The sequence below is a fragment of the Chiroxiphia lanceolata genome, chromosome 4, assembly GCF_009829145.1.
Source record: "Chiroxiphia lanceolata isolate bChiLan1 chromosome 4, bChiLan1.pri, whole genome shotgun sequence".
NCBI lineage: Eukaryota > Metazoa > Chordata > Aves > Passeriformes > Pipridae > Chiroxiphia > Chiroxiphia lanceolata.
In genome coordinates, this window is record NC_045640.1 from 9,836,068 (window position 1) to 9,855,717 (window position 19,650).

The 19,650-nt window shown below is 37.4% G+C and overlaps 1 protein-coding gene across 4 annotated transcripts in view; it reads left to right on the forward strand.

Moving 5' to 3' along the window:
* FAM193A (family with sequence similarity 193 member A) overlaps window positions 1–18,785 on the forward strand; it is a 45,742-nt gene extending 26,957 nt beyond the window's left edge. For all 4 annotated transcript variants that reach the window (XM_032686477.1, XM_032686478.1, XM_032686474.1 and 1 more), the window contains 9 exons: window positions 308–559; window positions 2,505–2,703; window positions 3,988–4,260; window positions 4,526–4,808; window positions 6,694–6,880; window positions 8,671–8,901; window positions 10,764–11,604; window positions 14,471–14,552; window positions 17,412–18,785. In XM_032686477.1, coding sequence (XP_032542368.1) covers window positions 308–559; window positions 2,505–2,703; window positions 3,988–4,260; window positions 4,526–4,808; window positions 6,694–6,880; window positions 8,671–8,901; window positions 10,764–11,604; window positions 14,471–14,552; window positions 17,412–17,505 — 2,442 coding nt within the window. In that variant the 3' untranslated portion in view covers window positions 17,506–18,785. The remainder of the gene's footprint in view (window positions 1–307; window positions 560–2,504; window positions 2,704–3,987; window positions 4,261–4,525; window positions 4,809–6,693; window positions 6,881–8,670; window positions 8,902–10,763; window positions 11,605–14,470; window positions 14,553–17,411) is intronic.
* Window positions 18,786–19,650: the final 865 nt, after the last annotated feature.

Genomic DNA, 19,650 nt, shown 5'->3' on the forward strand with positions numbered 1-19,650 from the left:
CAGTATTTTGTATGAGTGTTTTGCTTGTTGTCACTGATCATGGACGTTAAATGTCTGTATAGTATGAAGTGCTGTCAATTTTAGGGTATTCTTAAGTAAGATAAAGATCCTTCATTAATGCTTTTACTTTACTGCAAGACTTTTCCATTGGTATTAACCAAATAATTTTGTGCATGCTCTGAAAATATAAATTGATGTATGCATAATGAAATAATGATTACTAAGTTTTTACTCTCTGTTGAGTAGATTGAATTTTTTAATTGGTTCTTTTTTTGGTTATGGTTTTGGGTTTGTTTTTTTTTTACAGGCTGATCAAGGTCCAAATGCTTGTGAATGTCACGTTTGCAAACAAGAAGCCTCAGGACTAACAGCCCCTGCACTTGCAACTGGAAGACTGCCTGCTGGCCACCAGTTTATGAATCCTGAAAAACCTGCACATCCTGCACTTCATCTTTATCCTCACATCCATGGGCATATACCATTGCATACAATTCCTCATCTGCCTCGTCCACTTATTCATCCCACCTTGTATACTGCTTCTCCCTTCACACACAACAAGGTAAGCCTGATGAAGGACAGGGATGCATCCTCATCCCGGGAAAAATGCTGTACATCTGAACAAACCAGCATGACTACCAGTCAACAGTGACAGTTGCTTTACATTGTGGTTTGTTTATAGTATTCCTTTTGTGAGGAATAGTGAGGGGTGGGGAATAAGACAGATTCAGAACTGGTGGAAGATTTGTTACAGAAGGGCTAAGGATAGTTTTTGTCAGGAAGACTGATAATGTCTTTGCTGTGATTAGAAAGTGTGTTGAGTCAAATGAGTCTTGAATGGTGGAAAGAGTGATGGGACTTTAGTCAGTGTAATAGGACTAATTAGATATTAGTTTCATTTATATCAGAGGTCAAAATTTAGTATTCCATTTTGGCAATAATATTCTGAGATTTGTAGTTCAAAATGTTAGTGATATTTTCTTTTCTTTTTCTTTTTTTTTTTTTTTTGAGAAAGCAGAGGCATACGAGCCTTATTTGTAAGTTTTGTTGTGCTGTGAGAGAACTTGCATTTTTGCAGGTTCTGCAAAATTCTTTTGACCTTAAACTTGTAATAAACAAGAGAAAGATATGGAACAAGAACCGGGACCAGGTGGCAGCTTTTGAGAAGTAGGAGTCAAAAACCAGAGTGACTATTAACGGGGTGTTGTTTCACACACTATTTAAATGAGTTGAACTGTGAGTGCTGCTGAAAAGGACAAAGCCTTTGTCATTAGATACATATTCTTATTGTCTCCCTTTGGTCTGATCCAGTGATCCTGTGGTTGCAAGGAGAGTAAATTAGCTCACCAAGATGACTGTTACTGACTCTTACTGTCCTCCTTAACATCCACTTGTTTTCTTTTTTTCCTGTCTTATCAGTGTCCCTTCCTTTGTTGCAATGTGCCAGCAACAACTGCTACTGTTCTTCTGAAACCCCATTAAGTGGTTTTTTGTACTCATGTATATGAATTTTCTTTAATGCAGGTTATTCCAACCCCTCCCACCTTCCCCATTAGTCAGATAATGAAAATTCTTCTGTATAAAGAAATGAGACTGGGTACATAAGTAATTTGTTTGGCCGTGAGTGTTTAGGCTTTCACGTCTGAAATGTCATTGGACTCAACTGGTATTTTTAATATCTTTATCTACTTCTGCATAGCTTTTCATTGCATCAAATCTAGTGCAAAAATAGAATAAACTTGCTTTTCCTTGCCTTTTTTTAAAGCAGGCAGTAGTTGAATATGTTTGAATTGCATAAGGTCTGTAGGAGAAATTACATTTTATAATGTGAATAAACAATTTCAGCCAGAAGAAATGGGGTGAGCCAGAACGACTTGCCTCTATAGGAGAAGAAAGTGTATGATCCCCCCCTTTTTTTTTCCAGTTGCTTCTTAAAATGAAAAGGTTTATTCTTTGCCTGTAATTTTAAGTCAGGAACCTGTTAATACTTGGAGACAAAAAAAACAGAAGAAAATAATCAACTTTTTTATGTTTTAGGTGTTTTATGTCTTTTTCTCTTGCCCTTATTTTCAATGCTGAAGTGTTTGTAATCCCTTTTTCACAATTGTCTAATGTGGTAATGATTGGTGTGTCAGAGAGGATTGGTTTAGGCAACTTGGGCTTTGAAAGGTAGTAATTACTGACAAGTTCTGTATTCATACAAATACTGTTTTTAATTACATATTAACACAAATATTTTTGGAGATTTGGATGTTTATGTTCATCATGTAGCTGTATCTAAAAGCAGTGTTTTTGAGTATAAAACGTATACATTACATACAATCTGTAATATATTATTTGCATTAATAATCAACAAATCAGGGTTTTTTATCATTCTTGGAAATTTTGTTTATTATGCTTTTTATAATGCTTTTCACAGTTAAAACACTGGGATTTGAATATTGCTGTTGGAGTGACTGTGTAAGCAAACAGAATATTAATGAGGAAAATACTCTTTATTTTTGTAGGCATTACCACCAGCTCCAGTTCAGAATCATACAAACAAGCATCAAGTATTCAATGCATCTCTCCAAGATCATATTTATCCAAGCTGTTTTGGGAGCACTCCAGATTGGAATAGCTCTAAATTTATAAGTCTTTGGGGTTCAGAGATGATGAATGACAAGAACTGGAATCCTGCTACATTTTTGCCTGACACAATTCCTGGTGAGGGTTTGTTACTACTTCACACTGACTAGTTAAAAGCCTTGTGGTTTATAGGGGGTTTTTTTCAGGAGTGGTTGGTTTCATCATTGTGGTTTTATAAGATGAGATTCTGGCAGATTTGCTGCCACTTCTACTACAGTGGGGCTGAAAATTGAAAAATAAATTCTTATGTACTGGGGAGAAGATGCTAAAGGCAGAAGAATAGCATGCTGTTTTTCATCTATGGTCATTGTAGAGTTATAGTTGTCTTCAGAAGTTTAGGACTGTAGAGAAATAGGAAGTAAGGAGAAAGTTAAATAACTTCTAGAATTCTGCTACAAAGGCCTGCCTTATTTCTACAGGCTAATAAGAACACTGGTAACATGGTACTACATCCTCCTTCTTATAATGCACAGAGATAACTGCATTGTCATTCAAAAAGACAGAGACATAAATCAAGAAAAAGATTAATTTAAGCCAGGAAGCCTTTGCAAACACTAATGATGAAAGAGAATAAAAGAGGAATTACAGAGAGAAAGACAACTTTCCAGTCGCATCACAGCAAATATTAAAATGCCTTTTTTATTTCATTTGACTCATATGAAAAGGGAAGTTTGGGGTTGTGTTTTGGCTTTTTTTTTTTTCAGGCTGATCTGCTGCTAACTTGTCTCAGGTTACTACAGTGATATTTAAAAAGAAAGGCATTAAAAACATCCAGAAAACTTCCTCCATAGGATAGCTCATCCATTTACAAATGTAGTCATGGGTAGCTGTTCCAGCAGATGGGTGGTGGCACATTTGGGTGGAAGGTCTATCACAAAGGTGTTACTGTAGTTAACTGGAATGTCAAATAAATAAAGATAAGATTTATCATGTTGTACTGATAAAAGGATATGTTGTTTGTAGTTATAATTATTGCATGGCTAACCTGGACTTCAGATACTAAGATTATATACTTAGCATGTGAAATGGTGTCCAGTTTTAATTTTTAAATTCTAAATGGATGAAGATATCTGTAGCATCTTTGCTGCTTGTTAACACATATTTAGTAGTCTTCTTACAATTGTAACTTTAAGGTTTGTGATTTCTGCTCTGTGACTTCACAGCACTTTTTGTTACGTCTCCATTATCTGGGGAGGAGGAACGGGGAAAGGAGAATTCCCTTCACTAATCATACTAAGCCAACACTAACAAAATATGTCTTTGCTTGTCTGCTTCTAAATTAACGAATGCTTAATTCTAAATCCCATAAAGACAATTCTGTAATTCTGTGATTCTGAATTACTATGTGTGTTTCAATTGAAGGGAGTGATATATTAGCACCAGCACTCTCAGAAATAAGACCCGAAGCACTTCCTACTACATCTAGCAATGAAACAACAGCAGTTACTGACAGCAAAGAGAAAAAAAACGCTGCAAAGAAGAAATGTCTGTACAATTTCCAGGATGCCTTTATGGAAGCTAATAAAGTTGTCATGGCAACCTCTTCTGCCACTTCTTCTGTCTCCTGTACAGCAACTACAGTGCAGTCAAGCAGCAACCAATTCAAAGTATCATCCAAGAGACCTTCATCAATAGGTAGGCATGTGTAATTCACATACAGCTTTAGTAACTGGCTTGAGTACCTTTAGTTAATGATGAAGATTTGTGTATGTGTTTCTTTTGGTAATATATCTTGATGATTTTCGTTAATGGCTGTTGTTATTACTCCTGAGTTAGTCTCTGTAATCCTGGATTAAAGAACTTTGTGAAAGACCTTGATGATAGGGTTTGAAACTGGTAATAGAAATGTGTTGAAATACTTCTGATTTTAATTGTGTTTTCTTTTTCCCCCCAAATTCAGGTGAAGTGTTCCACAATATTAATAAAGAGGACCATAGACATTCTGCACCAGTTGCACCACGAAATAGTCCTACCAGTTTAGCATCCCTTCCTTCACTGTCTCCTGCTGCACTGTCTCCAGCCTCTACACCACATCTTCCAAACCTTGCTGCTCCTCCTTTCCCCAAAACTGCTGCAACAGCCCCTGGATTTGTGGATCCTCATTCAGGTCTTTGTCCTACTACAGTTGCACCTCCTACTTCAACCACAGACAGTTCTGCAAGTGCCCCACCAAGTGTCTGCAGGTAAGTTTGGTGTGATTATTCTTGTTGTTTTTTACAGTAGAAGGGAAATGAAAATACAGATACCTCTTCTCCTTTGCCAGTGATTGTAGTGTGAAAGAGAGCTGTCTGGCTGTTCAGCAGGTGAAACTGAGCACAGATACTTAGTATACAACTCGATGTGAGACTTCACAAATAGGATTTCTGTTGCAGAGTCTGGTTACTGAATTTAGAGTCCTAAAAACAAATGTTTGCGCACTTTTAGAAACGTTACCTGGGGATATACAAGTCAAACTCTACTTTTTTTTTACTCTGTCATTGCCAGTAGTGATTGCTGCTGCTGAGACACAAACCTGTTGTATAACATACCAGTTTTCTGTCATTTTGGCACTATGTGGCAAGTGGGAATGAAAAGCTGTGAAAACTTATGGAGTCTGTAATTTAGCTCAAAATAGAAAAAGATCATATGTGGTCTTGAAACCTGCCACATGGTAGCACATTTTCCTGACCACACTCAAGACTTCTTAGGTATCAGTCCCACCATTTATACAGTGGTCATAGCGTGGAAGGATGTGATTTATAAAGGTTGTCAGAGGTCTGGGAGGTTGGGAGGAGTTTGGTGGAGCTGTCTTCTGGTAGTGTTCTGTATTGTGGAAGACTGACAGTGGTGCCAGCTATTTGATAAGTCTGGAGGGTGGAGGCAGAAAAGCAGCTGAGTCATTGCTCTAAGGGCTCTGTGACCTGTAGAGCTGTGATCATGGATGCTGTGAATGTAGCCTCCTGGCTACTATAGGTTTTCAGAGGAAGATGCAAGGTTTAGGTGGAGTTTGGTAACTGCACACCTAAAGTGCTTCTAAAAATGCCCTTATTTCTGTTATCAACTGGTTTCATTGGTGGTGTCACAAAATAAGTAACTGTTGTTTCATAAATGAGAATTTATTGCAATTTTGTAAAGAAATTTTCTGGTGCAGGGAGATAACTGAATATGGGCAGTTGAACACAATAGCCAACTGTTCTCATCATCTCCAGGTGCTAACTTGATATTTTTAGTTTGTAAAAGAATGAACTGGGAGACAACCCAGAAGCAGTGATTGCATTCTGGGGAAGGGGAGTGAGGTTAGAAAGAAGATTTATGTATATTTGGTAGGCAAGACAGATTATGGCCTGTTTTCACCTTTCTAACATAAACAAGGAAATGCTAGTCCTAGACAAGTGAGGGGTTTTTTTAATACTACTTTCTTTTGATGAAAAATCACATCAGTTTTAGAAGAACTGGACTGTAGATATGTTGAGTGCACAGTTATACAGAGCTCTGGAGGAAATCAACTGCCATGTACATGCTTATTGAAGAGACATGCTAGTGTTTCCTCTTCAAAATAAGGTTGCAAACAGGGTAATGGGAACATTTTGGTTTTAGGTGACCTTGGGTTTTTTGTTTAAGTCAAGAGCTTGCAAATCAGTCTAAAACTAGGGAATTTGCAACTGCACAGCTTTCTTCAGACCACAAGTGATGAGATGGGCAGCAGTTTCAAAAGCAGTAATTTAAAATATCTAGAATCACTACTTCTGAAATACTTTACCTGTTGAAAGCCAGGAAGAACAGTTCCAAAACTTATTCTTGCTTCTGCTTGTTCAGTGAGTCACTAGATTAATTTTTTTATAAACCTCTTTCCCAAGTATCAGTTTACCTTCTACTTGGTTTGGAATGTCTCCATTTACAAGCTAGTGGATGAAGGCTTTAGGGTTGGGTACAATATTGGTACCTGATATCCCAGTTTGAGAGTCATTGTTCCTGGTAGATGTACATATAAATGTATATGGTTGGTGGTTTTTTGTTTTGTTTTGTTTTTTCAAATACCTTATCTATTATCATTAGAGTTTTTATAAGCTTTTTTTTAATTTAATATAGTGATCCTGATTGTGAGGGCCATCGCTGTGAGAACAGTAACACGTACGATCATCAACAGTATGATGGAGAGGAGAGCCAAGATGAAGATAGTTGTTCAGAGCATAGCTCCAGTACCTCAACATCCACAAATCAGAAGGAAGGAAAATACTGTGACTGCTGTTACTGTGAGTTCTTCGGCCATGGAGGAGTAAGTTGTTGTATTTTAAATTGCTTTTGTTTGATCTTTTGTCACTTACTCATCATTGATTGCATGTGATTTATCAGACTGCAACTAAGGGGGTGGCATTGGAACTCACTCAAGAGAAAGTTGTAAAAGGAGTTAGAAAGTAATTTTCTTTGAAATGAAGAATTGAAACAAACCTTTCCAGTTGAAAGCATTCAAGGACTATAAAAATGACTAAAAGATTTAGGAAGCAACTGGCTTGGATAATAGATACCATGTTTGACTGAAACTGCAAACAGGGTTGTTGAGCCATTTCAATAACTTTACAAAATTCATGCACTCATCTGTAGTACTGTAATTATAATAAATGTGATGAGTTTGGGTAAAAGTACACTTTATATAGGATATTAGTTTACATCTTTGTGGCAATTTATGAGCCATTACATCTTTGTGACAATTTATGAGCCATTCTCCCATCTGTAAAAATACCAATCCTTGAAGTATTCACTTAAACTTGATTCAAAAAAAAAAAAAGAAAAGGAAAAACACCTATTCTTACCTAGAACGTAGGCCATGGAAGTTTGAATTATATTTTTATCCAAGGAAAACCCAAACTGTGTTTTCACTGTTTTCGGAGTTACGAACTGTTTTCTTTACTGGTGTATTTTGATAGGCACTGACTTGTATTTGTATTTAAAGGATGTTTTGAAGAAATTATGAAGTTCTAATGCATGCAGGTTATACAGAATCTTTTACGTTCTTTATTTTAATACTTTAGACTTTATTTGAAGAATCCATAAGTTAACTTCATACCAGTAACATGTCTAGTGAAGTCTTGTAAACATATATTTCCAGTTGCACAAATGAAATGCTAAAAGCTGTCAAGTTGCCATATGTAGTTTTTTCTTTAAATGTAAATCAGTGTATAATCTGTTTTAATAATCAGCTCAGTAGTAGAATTTGAGTCACTGGCATTTTTCCCATTTGAAATAAAAGCTCAGTTTGTAGGCCATGGATTGCATCAAATGCAATTTCATCTTGGTGCTTGAAGTGAATTAAAAGCCCCTGTGGCTGAAATGGCAGGGAGGGGATACCATTTCTCCTTGCATGTTCCCACCATGTTCATGGTTTATCTGTGTTTGATAGTTACCTTTGTTTTGCTGGTTTAGTGAGTTGAACTGGTGTAGCTGCAAATAGATGGGCACCACGTCCAGTACAGGAGGGGAGAGGGTAAGGTGTCAGGAGGGGAGGAGGAATGAGGGAGTTGAGAGGCAGGAGCAGTGGGTGGGAATACAGATATGAAACATGATGCAAGGATTCCACTTGCAACAGTGTTAAGTTATTGATGTGACTCTGCTGTAGGGGATGCTGGCACAGAGCAAGATCATCAGCCCTTCACAGTTATAGCCCAGGGACCCCTGTAGCCCAAACTCTGAAACAGACTTCATAGAAAATAAAAACCAGCAAATGTCTGCTCCTTTCAAATTCTCAGATATGGTATACCAATCACAGAGGAATACGGAAGTCTTTTTTCTTGCTTTTGAAATTTTCTTTGTCTTCTCCCTCATGTGATCCTCTTCAAGATCAGTCATTCTTTCAGTTGGAAAACGTAGTTCACAAGCCAGCACTAAGTCTGACAGGTCTGTTGCTGGTCAAATTCACTTTTAGGTGCACCTACAAACAATGAGGAGTTTGATAGTCAGGTTTGGACCTCCCACGTTATTTGAAGGTCTCAAAAATTCCAAAATCTCAAAAGTATGAGGTCAGTGAAATTTTTCCATTTGGTCACTACATTTTTGTCTTGTGTCCTTCAGCCTCCGGCTGCACCAACCAGTAGAAATTATGCAGAGATGCGAGAAAAGCTTCGTTTACGTTTAACAAAAAGGAAAGAAGAACAGCCGAAGAAGCCAGATCAGATCTCTGAAAGGGAAAGTGTTGTTGACCATCGAAAGGTGGAAGACTTGCTACAGTTTATAAACAGCTCTGAAACCAAACCAGTAAGCAGTTCTCGTGCAGCCAAGCGAGCCAGACATAAGCAAAGAAAGGTAAGACATGAAAGTACATTTATCCTAGACCCCATGTTTTTGAATCTGTGCAGTCTCTGTAAGTATGCCACTGTACTTTATAATAATGCTGTAAGTGTTTTCTGCGTAGTTTATGGTAGACTGCCTGTTTGTTTCCACACAGCCAGCTTACCTGTTCTGATGCTAGCTAAGGAGTTATGGTAGTAGATGGGGAATATTCCTCACAGTGTCAATTTCCATGTGTTTTGGTGCAAGTCAGCTTTATACTGGAATTTCCCACACTTAAGAAAGTTATTTCTGAGTGTCAGAAATGTTAAGAATTTTATTATTTTGTAGCAATGACATTTAAAAGTGGGGGAAGTTAGAAAGCCAATGTTTCTGTATTGGGATAATGATTATGGTAAAGTATCTCTGTAGGAGGCCAGGGAACATAGGTCAGTGATTTTATGACAGAGGAAGAGTTAAGTTTGATATTTTTAGAATGCTAGCACTGAGCACCTTGCTGTCCTGTCTGACAGAGGTTAACTGCTGTGCCAAATGGTGACACAAAGGGTTATCCCAAGCTGGAGTGAAGTGGCAAGCTGCAGAGAGGGGGCAAAGAAGAAAAAATTACAGATTGCTTTCAAATGAGAATTAACAAAAAAGATTTCTAAACCCCTCCAGTATGTAACAGTGAAATTATTTTTTTTAAAACAGTATTTGCTGAGTTACTAGAGTAAGTTTGGTTTTTTTTAATTGGAACAAGCAGGACATCTGCTTTTCTTACTGCAATTCAGGTATCAGCCTTAGATTTCAGTTCAAAGCGCAATAAGATTGGTCACTGAATGTTTTTTGAAGTCTGGTAAGCATGTTATGTGACCACGCTGTAAATATTTTCTTGTTTGTGGATTTCCTTCTGGCTCTACTTCTGCATTCTTTAAATGATTCCATGGGTTTGGAAGACCTAATGTTCACTAGTTAAATTCTTTAGGTTCGTGTTGTAGCACTATTCATCATTGTGAAGGCTTAGTGGATTATTTATAAATAACATTAATTTTGTAAAACTCGGATGCAAAATTCACTTTGCTCTTGCAATGCACTTTGAGCATAAAAAGTGGAAGATTCTCACAGGGGTTTTTGGATGACTTCCGTAACTGAAAAAGTAATACCATACAGGAACCCGTAAATGCACAAGAAAATAAATGGTCATGATTGTTCTCAGTGTATGACTTTCATTCATTTTGCTAATGATGCAAGTTCAGTGCTGCACAGCGAAGTTTTAGGCATTGGCAATATTGGCTGGAAAAAATCCCTTGTGCCTTTGCTTTGGTTAATGAACTTATGGATGACAATAGAAAACTTTGCTACCCTTAGTATTTTTGACGACTTTCAATGTGACTATTATGTGCTTAGTGTTTTGGTGCATGTTTTTAATGATTGCTCTTCCTAAAGTTCCTGAACAGTGAAACAGAGCAACTCTGCTACCATAGGAAGAGAAAAGGTAAAAGATACAACCTGATGCAAACATGAGTTACCTTACTAATAAACACAGTCGTTGAGAAAGAAGCTGAATGTTTTGTTTTCAGCAGGTTTTTGTGGATATAGAAGGCTTTGATAGGAAGTTAGGCTTAGCAATAGCAAAGAGAAGATCAACAGTTGGTATTAACAATAGTCAGATGAGTCACAGAAACATAGAAAACGGAAATATAGAAAGGATTGTAGTGTGCTTAAAAGGGCAGATTTTGTGTAGTTATTCGCTTGCTCTGCAGACTTGTGGATTAAGTATATTCATGTGTTCACATCTTAGTATTTGTAAAGTTCATAGAGAAAAGTTGTAATAATCCCTAAAACTCTAAATTTCCAAAATATTTGTCACTTTCCATAAACCTGTTTTTAATTTGCAGCTTGAAGAAAAAGCTCGACTTGAAGCTGAAGCCAGAGAGAGGGAGCATCACCAGTTGCTTGAGGAACAGAGGCGGCGTGAGGAAGAGGAAGAAGAGAGGCTGAAACAGGAATTACAGCGGCTTCAAGAACTTCAGCAGCTGCGGGCTGTAAAGAAAAAGAAGAAAGAACGAAGCAGTAAGGACTGCCAGAAGGTGGACATGCTCACTCGAAACTGCCAGGCAGTGAAGGAACCTGTCCCAAACGCCCCCGAAGACATTCAGAATGGTACACTTGAACAATCAGAAAAGATTGAAACCTCCTCCGGTTCACTGTCGAGACACGTGAATCACACAGAACAGAGGCCAGTTCTAGAGACGGGCTGTGAACTATCCAGTGTAAACACTAGAGACTCAAAGCTGCTCTATCAGAAAGAGGGCAGTGTAAAGCAGCATGAGCCCCTCTCTTTTCTGCTTGATATTATGCATCAACATAAAGAAGGAAACAACAAACAGAAACTAAAGCAGATAAACAAATCATGTGTTGAGCAAGTGAAAAAGCCTGTTGAATCCCCCAAAGCAGCTGAGATTCAGACTAAAACCAGAAACCAAATAGAATCCAAAGCAAAAGCAGCAGAGCTCCCAACACTTGCAGAACCTAAAAAGGATGAGAAGAAAATGAACAATAACAACAAAAAACAGTTGAACCATGTAAAGGAAGAGAAAGCACCCATAACAAGTGAATCCCCTTCACCAAGTGAACAGCAGCAAAATAATAAGCTAATACTTGCAGATTCTCCTCAACCAAAAGGCAAGAACAAGAAAAACAAGAAGAAAAAAGGGGACAAAGTCAACAATTCCATTGGTAAGTTGGGTTGTTTTTATTGTTACCATTTAAATCCAGAAGTCTGACATCTTTATCTTCAGGCCTTTCTGCCAATGTAAATTTGAGAAACTGGTGTCAGGAAAACTCAAGTCATCAGAACTGTAACAATTAGGAGATGGATAGTGTTCTAGTAAAGAGGTGTAGGATATTTTCAAAAATAAAATAGCTAGCAGGTTTTGTGGGGGGGTTTTGTCAGTTAAGAAAGCCAGTCTTCTGGAAAGCCTGTCTTGCTTAAAATAAATATATAATTTAATTCAATAGTATGCTGAAATCCATTTTGAATTTCTTCAAAAGTGAGGTGGTTTTTCATACGGCATAGTATAATATAGTATAAAGTTGATCTTATTCTTTAAGCAAGAGAAAAAAGGGGATTCTACAGTCAAAAGAATGGTCATTCATGCATAAATATGCATTTTTTCAGTGGAAATAATTCCTTTCTTATATTCATTACATTAACAGGTAAGTAAATAAAAAAAAACTAATTTACTATTTTTGCCCAAGCGAAAAGTTGCAGTGGATTGTTAATTAGTTGATAATATTGTGTTCTCTGTTTAGCTTGTCCTAGTAAACAGAATTTTTTTATTTATCTGATAGAAAGAATAAAACCATGGGAGATTGAGTTGACTCAAGCAAGTTACACTTGAAAAATTTTATTTCCATCTTATTCTTTGTTTGCCTGAACACATCCAAAAGCTAATATCAGAGCTGAGAAGAACATGCAGTGCTGGTTGGCTTTGTCAGCACACCAGTTAAACTGCCGTTCTCAGGCACCAGGTTATTCCTTATTCCTGCACATGCTTGGTCCCTGCTGGGACTGCCAGTCAAGATGGCAGTTCTGTGGTGTGAACATCGGCCTGCTCAGAGCACCGGCTCATTCCCCTGGGATCACCTGGTAGCTGAGTGGTAACGGTGCAGAAATGAGATGTGTGGCAGTTCTTGCTGCCATTCTGACTGATAAGCACATCAGCATAGCAGACCTTAATCCTTCGGCAGTCTCTGCCAGTGTTTCATAATATTTGTTTGTTAAGCTTTGTTACAAAAATATGAACCTAATTCGTGGTTGTTGGAAGTGCTTGGTGTAGAACCCAGCTTTGCTTTTTTTGTGGTTTCATGGTTGGGTTGGGTCAGCCCACCAGTCTTTCTTTTTAAATCTTATGTTTAATGTTTCCATTCCGTGTCAGTGGAGCAGCAATACAGCATTAAACCACTGCATGGAACCATTTTCTCTGATACCTTTAGTTCTTGTGGTGTGTTTGGGGTTTGGCTTTTTTAATTTACCAAGAAGAATGTACTCCAGTGATTGGAGCAAGATAAAGCTCCAGAACTGGGAGCAGAAAGAGGAGACTGGAGACATTTGAAGGAGAAAACATTGAAGAGGGTGGTGGTGATGGAGGGCATTTACTGTAGGAGAATGCAGGTACCTTCCTGCGTCTTGTCCTCCTCCCTGCCCCCACTGTTGTTTTCTGCTGCTTAAATCAAGTGTACTTACAGTTTCTGAAAGTTAATGCTTAGGTGTGAAAAAACACAGGGACATGTTTCTGAGAGAATTGTGCTGCTCTCTCTGGAGTTGGGACTGGATTTCTACTTTAAGTAGTTCTGACTTTGGAGCTACAAGAAAGATACTGTAATATACATTTTTTCATGTGGTTGTAATTCTTTTAAGACATAGGGTTGATGTACAAAATTGGCAAAGACACAAAAAATGAACTGAGAAAAAAAGTGAGAAGTTGGGTAATTGAGAACATGAAGAGGGGGTAACAGAGCTTGGGGGTTTTAACTGGGTTTTAAAATGAGCTGTTAAAGCAGTGAACATTATTGCTTTTGGTGAGATCTCTGTTTCTTAAGAAAATGTATTCTGGCAGAGTATTTTAACTTCTTGTTATAAAGAGGCTGAAGAAAACTAGGAGTGCTAGGGAAGCCCTGTGTTTATAGGGCCTTCTGCTTCTTCAGAGTAAGTTAAACAGCGAATACATGCACCTTTTAAACCACCAGGAGTGTCTTTAGAAGAGTGATGTCCATTCTCATAATCTCAAGGATTCTGGGGTCCAGGTGTGTATTTGGTGGTTTTGGTTAGTTTCTTTGTCTCAGCCTTTTTGGAATGTTTTGTGAAGCAGCTTCAGAAATGAGTTTGGAGTATATATGTGGTCACAAAAGAAATTTCAAGAGGAAAATGTTCAAATTGATTTCTACAAAAAATTATGCTTTCTGATTTATTTCTTTTTAAAGTACAAAAGAGAACCATACACTGAGATAGTACAATATACCAAGAGACTTTTATGGTGACTTTTTTGCTATAGCTGAGACCTAAATTCAGGTCATGTATTAATGTGTTAAATGTGGGTAGCTTTCAGACACAGCCTGATGATCATGTCCCAGAGGGAGTATGGCAGCTGTAGAAACCCAGAATTCTTAAAGTATTTTTCTTTACAAATATTTCCAAAACTACCTTTTTAGTAATAAGATCAATGAATTTCAGTCATTCAACAGGTATCTAATTCATTGAGCCCTTTGGATAATTTGACTATTGTCATGCATATTCCAGGTTTATGGTATCTTTTTGCAACCCATGAAATCAGTAAATTTACTGTTTAATCTCTTCCTTGTTCCCAGTGTAACTCCTTAAAGACTGGGCAGAGATACTAGTATAGGGGGTTTAAGAAGTGTCTTTTTAATTATAAATATGTATTATTAATTATTAATTCAGCTTAAATATGAATAATCAATAGTCTACAAAGTTCAATCCATTCTCCAAAAACATCTTTAATGCAGCTTCTTCAAGATTCTTCCTCTCTCCTTCCCCCCTCCCCATTGAATCTAACATAGTGTCATCCTTTTTCCTTTGTAGATGATGTGTTTCTACCCAAAGACATTGATCTAGACAGCGTGGAAATGGATGAAACAGAGAGAGAAGTGGAGTATTTTAAAAGGTAAAGTTCTGTAATCTCTACACATAAAACTGTTGTTGCTTCTTTCCATATGTCATGGTTGTAAAACAAACAAAAACAACTCCACCACACCAACCCACAGTTTAATAACTAGCTCCTGGCAGAAAAGCCTGTGTTGCACTGTCGTGTAACATAGCAAATCCTGCTACAGCTGAATACTGTAACAGTCACCAGAGCTGTGATCTGTGGGCACAGCTCATAGCTGAATAGCACAAATACAGAAATGAGTGCCAGAATTATCTGTGTCCCCCCAGGTTCTCATCAAGGCTTTCAGAATATTCTCCACTACCTTTATTTTTTTTCAAAGTAAAATTTGCATGAATATTTCCTTTATTTTCCACATAGGCCAAATAACTGATTAGTGTTTAAGAAAAAAGAAAAGAAAAACCTAACATTATTTTAACTGCTTGAGCAAATAAAACCTTACTGTTTAAATTTCCAGATACTTCAGAAAGGTTTGTTCATTGTTTTCTTCCTTGTTTACAGGAGCTATTAATCAGAATTCTATACACAAAGTAGAGATGATATAACTGTGGGATATTAATTTATGCAAATCATTAAGAAGGGATGCTTATCATAAAATCATAGAATGGCCTGGGTTGAAAGAGACCTTAAAGACCATCTAGTTACAACCCCCTGCCATGGGCAGGGACACCTTTCACTGGATCAGGTTGCTCAGAGCTCCATCCAACCTGGCCTATTACAGTGACAGTAAAAGAATAGCATGAACCTTTCCTTGTGAAAGCTTTTTCTTCTGTGCATTTTGGTGGATTTGGGGATTTATGCATTGTATTGAGAGTTGGACTTGATCCTTGTGAGTCCCTTCCAACTCAGAATATTTTGTGATTCTCTGATATTAGTTACTTTTAAATTCCTCAAATATAAAGAGACAGCTCATGTTTAAATAGTGTAGCACATGTTCTCCTGTAGCACTGAAACCCACTCAATCCACACAATCACTCAGTTTGTGTTCTTTAATGTTGGCTGAGTGTGCTAATTTCCCATTAATACATTTAGTGAGCCTTTTAGCCAAATCTGAAAAGTTACAAATAACTCAGTTTGCTGACTTGAATAATTCAGGACTCAACAGTAATATTTCACAAAGCAACAAAAGCTATTTGTTTAAAGGATGTGTTTTTTAAGCAAGGACTTTCAGCATTAATTTCTCTTCTAAATTTATAGTTTTCATAGCCTTTGTGCCTGGGATGTAGTGTGTGTCTGGGTCTTGCAAAAGAACAGAATACAACTGCTGCGAAATATTACTGCAAAATGCGTGTATCTGATGCGTGTGTCTGTACAGAGCTACAATGTACAAGACGATGAAATTTTCACCAGTGCATGGTCTCTAGTCTCAAAAGTTATTTTTCTGAGTGGTACCAGTTAAAGGATTTTTTTTTTCTAAATGGGAATGTAGGTTTTACAAGTGAAATACACCGTGTATTGGATACTGCTAGTGTTGGTGTAGCATAAGCCTTTGCTATGGAATATTCTTAGCTTCATTCAAGTTTGCAGTATCTGTAGCAAATAGAAAAGTTCTTTTCATCAGTTATTTACTCACAGTAGGACGAATGAAACAGTGTCTTGTATTTGGAGAAGTGCAGGTGAATTTTGGAGATAAACTTGTCAAATGGGATTCCAGATACAGAGTTAGCACTTTAAAGTGGACTGTTTTGTGTTCATTCAGTGATTGGTGTAATCTACTCCTTTACTGTCCTCTGTTAAGAATTGTGTGTAACTGTCCATTTTTTTTGTGTATATCTGCTCAGAAAAGGTTTCTGAAAAGCCCTGATTGATGCTGTTTTAGGGGAGAAAAACATGTACTTAATGCCATGAAGGTACTTTTAATATATAGGTTTCTCTATAATTTGATAATTCTCAGCATAACACTTTGAAGGCTAGTAACGTGGCTTGTTTTAGTAACCTGGCAATGAGCTGCACAGGCCTACTGAATTCATACTTTTTACTGATAGTTTGTTCATTCATCATCTTTTCTTCTTGACTTGTAGTGGCATAATAGATGGATACTTTAATTACACTCTGACATCAGGATTAATATTGCAAAATCCTTCTAACTTTAGCACAGAAAGAACAAAATAAGCCTAGTTTTTAACCTTCCACTGTACCTGTTGAATTGTGGTCCTTCTGTCTGCTCCCCTTTTTTGGCTTTCAGTTATTACAGAAGCAGTAAAGCTTTCAAGAGAGGTTTACACTACTTAAATGCAGTCATGCAGCCTTTAGCCTAAATCAGCTACACCTTGCCTCGATAAAGTTCTTCAGCATGAATTAACAGTCACTGAAAGGCTTGCATGTGGCAGCCTTTTCTGGTGTTCTTCCATAAATTGTGTTCAGTGAAAGAGAATAGATGGATTTTTGTTCTAAAGGTGTTTTTCCAGACCTAGTTATCTACTGTATTATAGGCAGGCCTCCTTTCCCTAGGTCTTTGTCTCACATGTAACTTCTCTGTGTTAAGGAGAGAAGCAACAGTGTCCCATGCCATTGGTGATGCTGCTTTACACACTACCTACCACTCATTCAAGTGGTAGCCTTTCAAAGGTTTTTGGTGAATACAGTGATGCCATCTCTGTTTCTGGTTAACTCACTTCTGTACCACTAAATACACAGCATTTCTTGCTACCTCCTTCGCTTCCTCCTGATAATACAGTGGTGTTTAAAGTAACTGGTTTATGATGTATTTGAGTGATGGACAAGTGATTTTTTTCAGGCATGATTTTTTAAAGAGGTTATGTCTTTCTGAATGAGAGCTACTCTTCAAAAGAGGGATAACACAGGAGTTTTGATTTTGTGTATATTGATTTTAGTTTCTCACTTTCTTCTTTTCAGATTCTGCTTGGATTCTGCCAGACAGACAAGGCAGAGACTTTCCATCAACTGGTCCAATTTTAGCTTGAAAAAAACCACCTTTGCTGCACATTGAAATGACACAAGATGGGGAGGGAACCCTGCAGGAATCAATGAACGACAACTCCACTTATCTGTCCTGCTGTGCTGAGAGCTTATCTGGTCTTGAGCCAGTGCTGCCTTGCCTTGTCCCCAGTGCTGTGTGGATCTGCACTGAACCCTTTGGCCTGATAATTCTTGCGGACTGAAAAATTGCCACTTTCTACCTGAATTTGTTAGCTTGTGTGCTTGTAGTCTGTGAGTGAGACTTACTTGATTGTAGCTGTATGCCGTTGGAGTTGGAACAATAGCTCTTTTCCATCTCCTTCTGAATGCCTTGGCCTCAAAGACTTTAAATTGCTTAGGCTTGGGTGGAGGCCAAAATACTAGGTTGCATCATCTGCAGTGGCTCCTGTCACTTCTGCATCTAGCTATGTTTTGTCATTCTGACTCCTGACAAAGGAATGGACCTAGTCAGTTGTGCTTTCATCTGCTCCAGAATTCTCCTGACATGACTTCATGAAAAAGAGGCTCTTATGGGACAAGTATTCCCTCAATTCTTTCACAATCTACTGTTTAAGAGTGTACAAGTTACGCTATTTGTGTTTTGATTTTTTTTTCCTGACTTGTAGCCAGCTTGTGTAAGAATACTTGCAGAATGAGAAAATTTAAAAAAGAACAGTACTCACACTATCAAATCTGTTATAGAGTGTATAATTGTATTAACACTGAAGCCTAACTGGCTACTTTTTTAACATATTGTTAAGTAATATTAAAATCATGTCTTTCTTTTTGAAAGATGGAATACATTAGTATGGCAGACGACTTGTGTCTTGCTTTTTTCCTGCTTGGGTGGGGAAGGGGAAGAAAGAAACATACAAAAAAAAAGTTTTCTAAACTAAATTTCATTGTGTGTCAGAATTGGTCAGTGAATGCTAATTAACTTTTGCATATTCTTTGTTTGCCAGCTCACATGATAGGAAAACTGCTGTCTCCTAGAATGAGAAAGGCTCCTGCTGAATGCTGGAATTAAGTTTCTGTGAATTACTTTAATATTTCTATTTCAGTGGATAATTGGTGATAAACAAGATAATACAGAAATTTCCAATTTAATGTCAGTGCAGAAGTGAAGTAGGTAGGGTCAGTGCTACTGTCATGTAAATAGTTAACAGTGTAGTGATTTACAGTTGCATAGTATGCCCAGTGAGAAAGAAGATGGGTCATGTAGGAATTTGATCTGTGTAAAGATAGTGCACTTGTAGAAGTTTTTCTGATACTCTTTTCAGAATGAAGACTACAGAATCGTTTTTACTTCTAGATGACCATACCATATTGTAAGGTGGTCATCTTCTTTTTCTTTTTTTCTTTTTTTGTTTCTCTTTTTTTTTTTTTTTAAGAAAAAGGAACTTCCACTCAGCACGTATTTAAAAGTACAATACAGCTTCAAAGCCCATTAATATCCTTTTCCAGAACCATTCCACAGTTTTCTTTCTTCTGCTTGTTAATGCATATTTTTCTGTGATCCACACAACTTCACATCCTTCTTTTTAATTCTGGAGCTCCTATCCCGTTGTGTGCTGCTGGTACAGAATATACTTGCTCAGCTTCTACTCAGCCATTGTAGGTCAACAAACCCTTAGTCTGTTCTTGTAGACATTTTGAGAACAATACTTCCTCTCAAAAGATAGTCCCAGGACATAAAAGGGACAACTTCTATTATTCTTTTTCACCTTGAAGTTGAATAGCTTAGCCTCACTCTTTTAGCAATGCAGTATTGTAGCCTGTGGATTTATTTGTTTGTGCTGGAGGAAGAGCAGCTCAAACCTAAAAGGTAAATATCTATACCACTTAGCACCAGCTGTCCCTGCAAAACTGTGTGCTGTTGAAAATACCTGCACCAGTTAGTGGAGAAGAATGAACTTTGTCCTCTTTATTCCATGGGATTGTGGAGGCTTGCGTCTGTTGCAGCCTGAGTTAGATCTTAGTTTTTTTTAATATATGTGTGTGTATATATATATATATATATTTATGTATGTATGTATATATATAAAAGACTGGAGAGGCTTCTTATGTAGCACAGTGACTGGGGAAAAAAACTGCTGTTAAAACAGTGGAAGCTGGATGTTTGTGAAACCCAACTTTTCAGACCTTTTCAGTTCTGAGCCATAACACAAGATGGCAG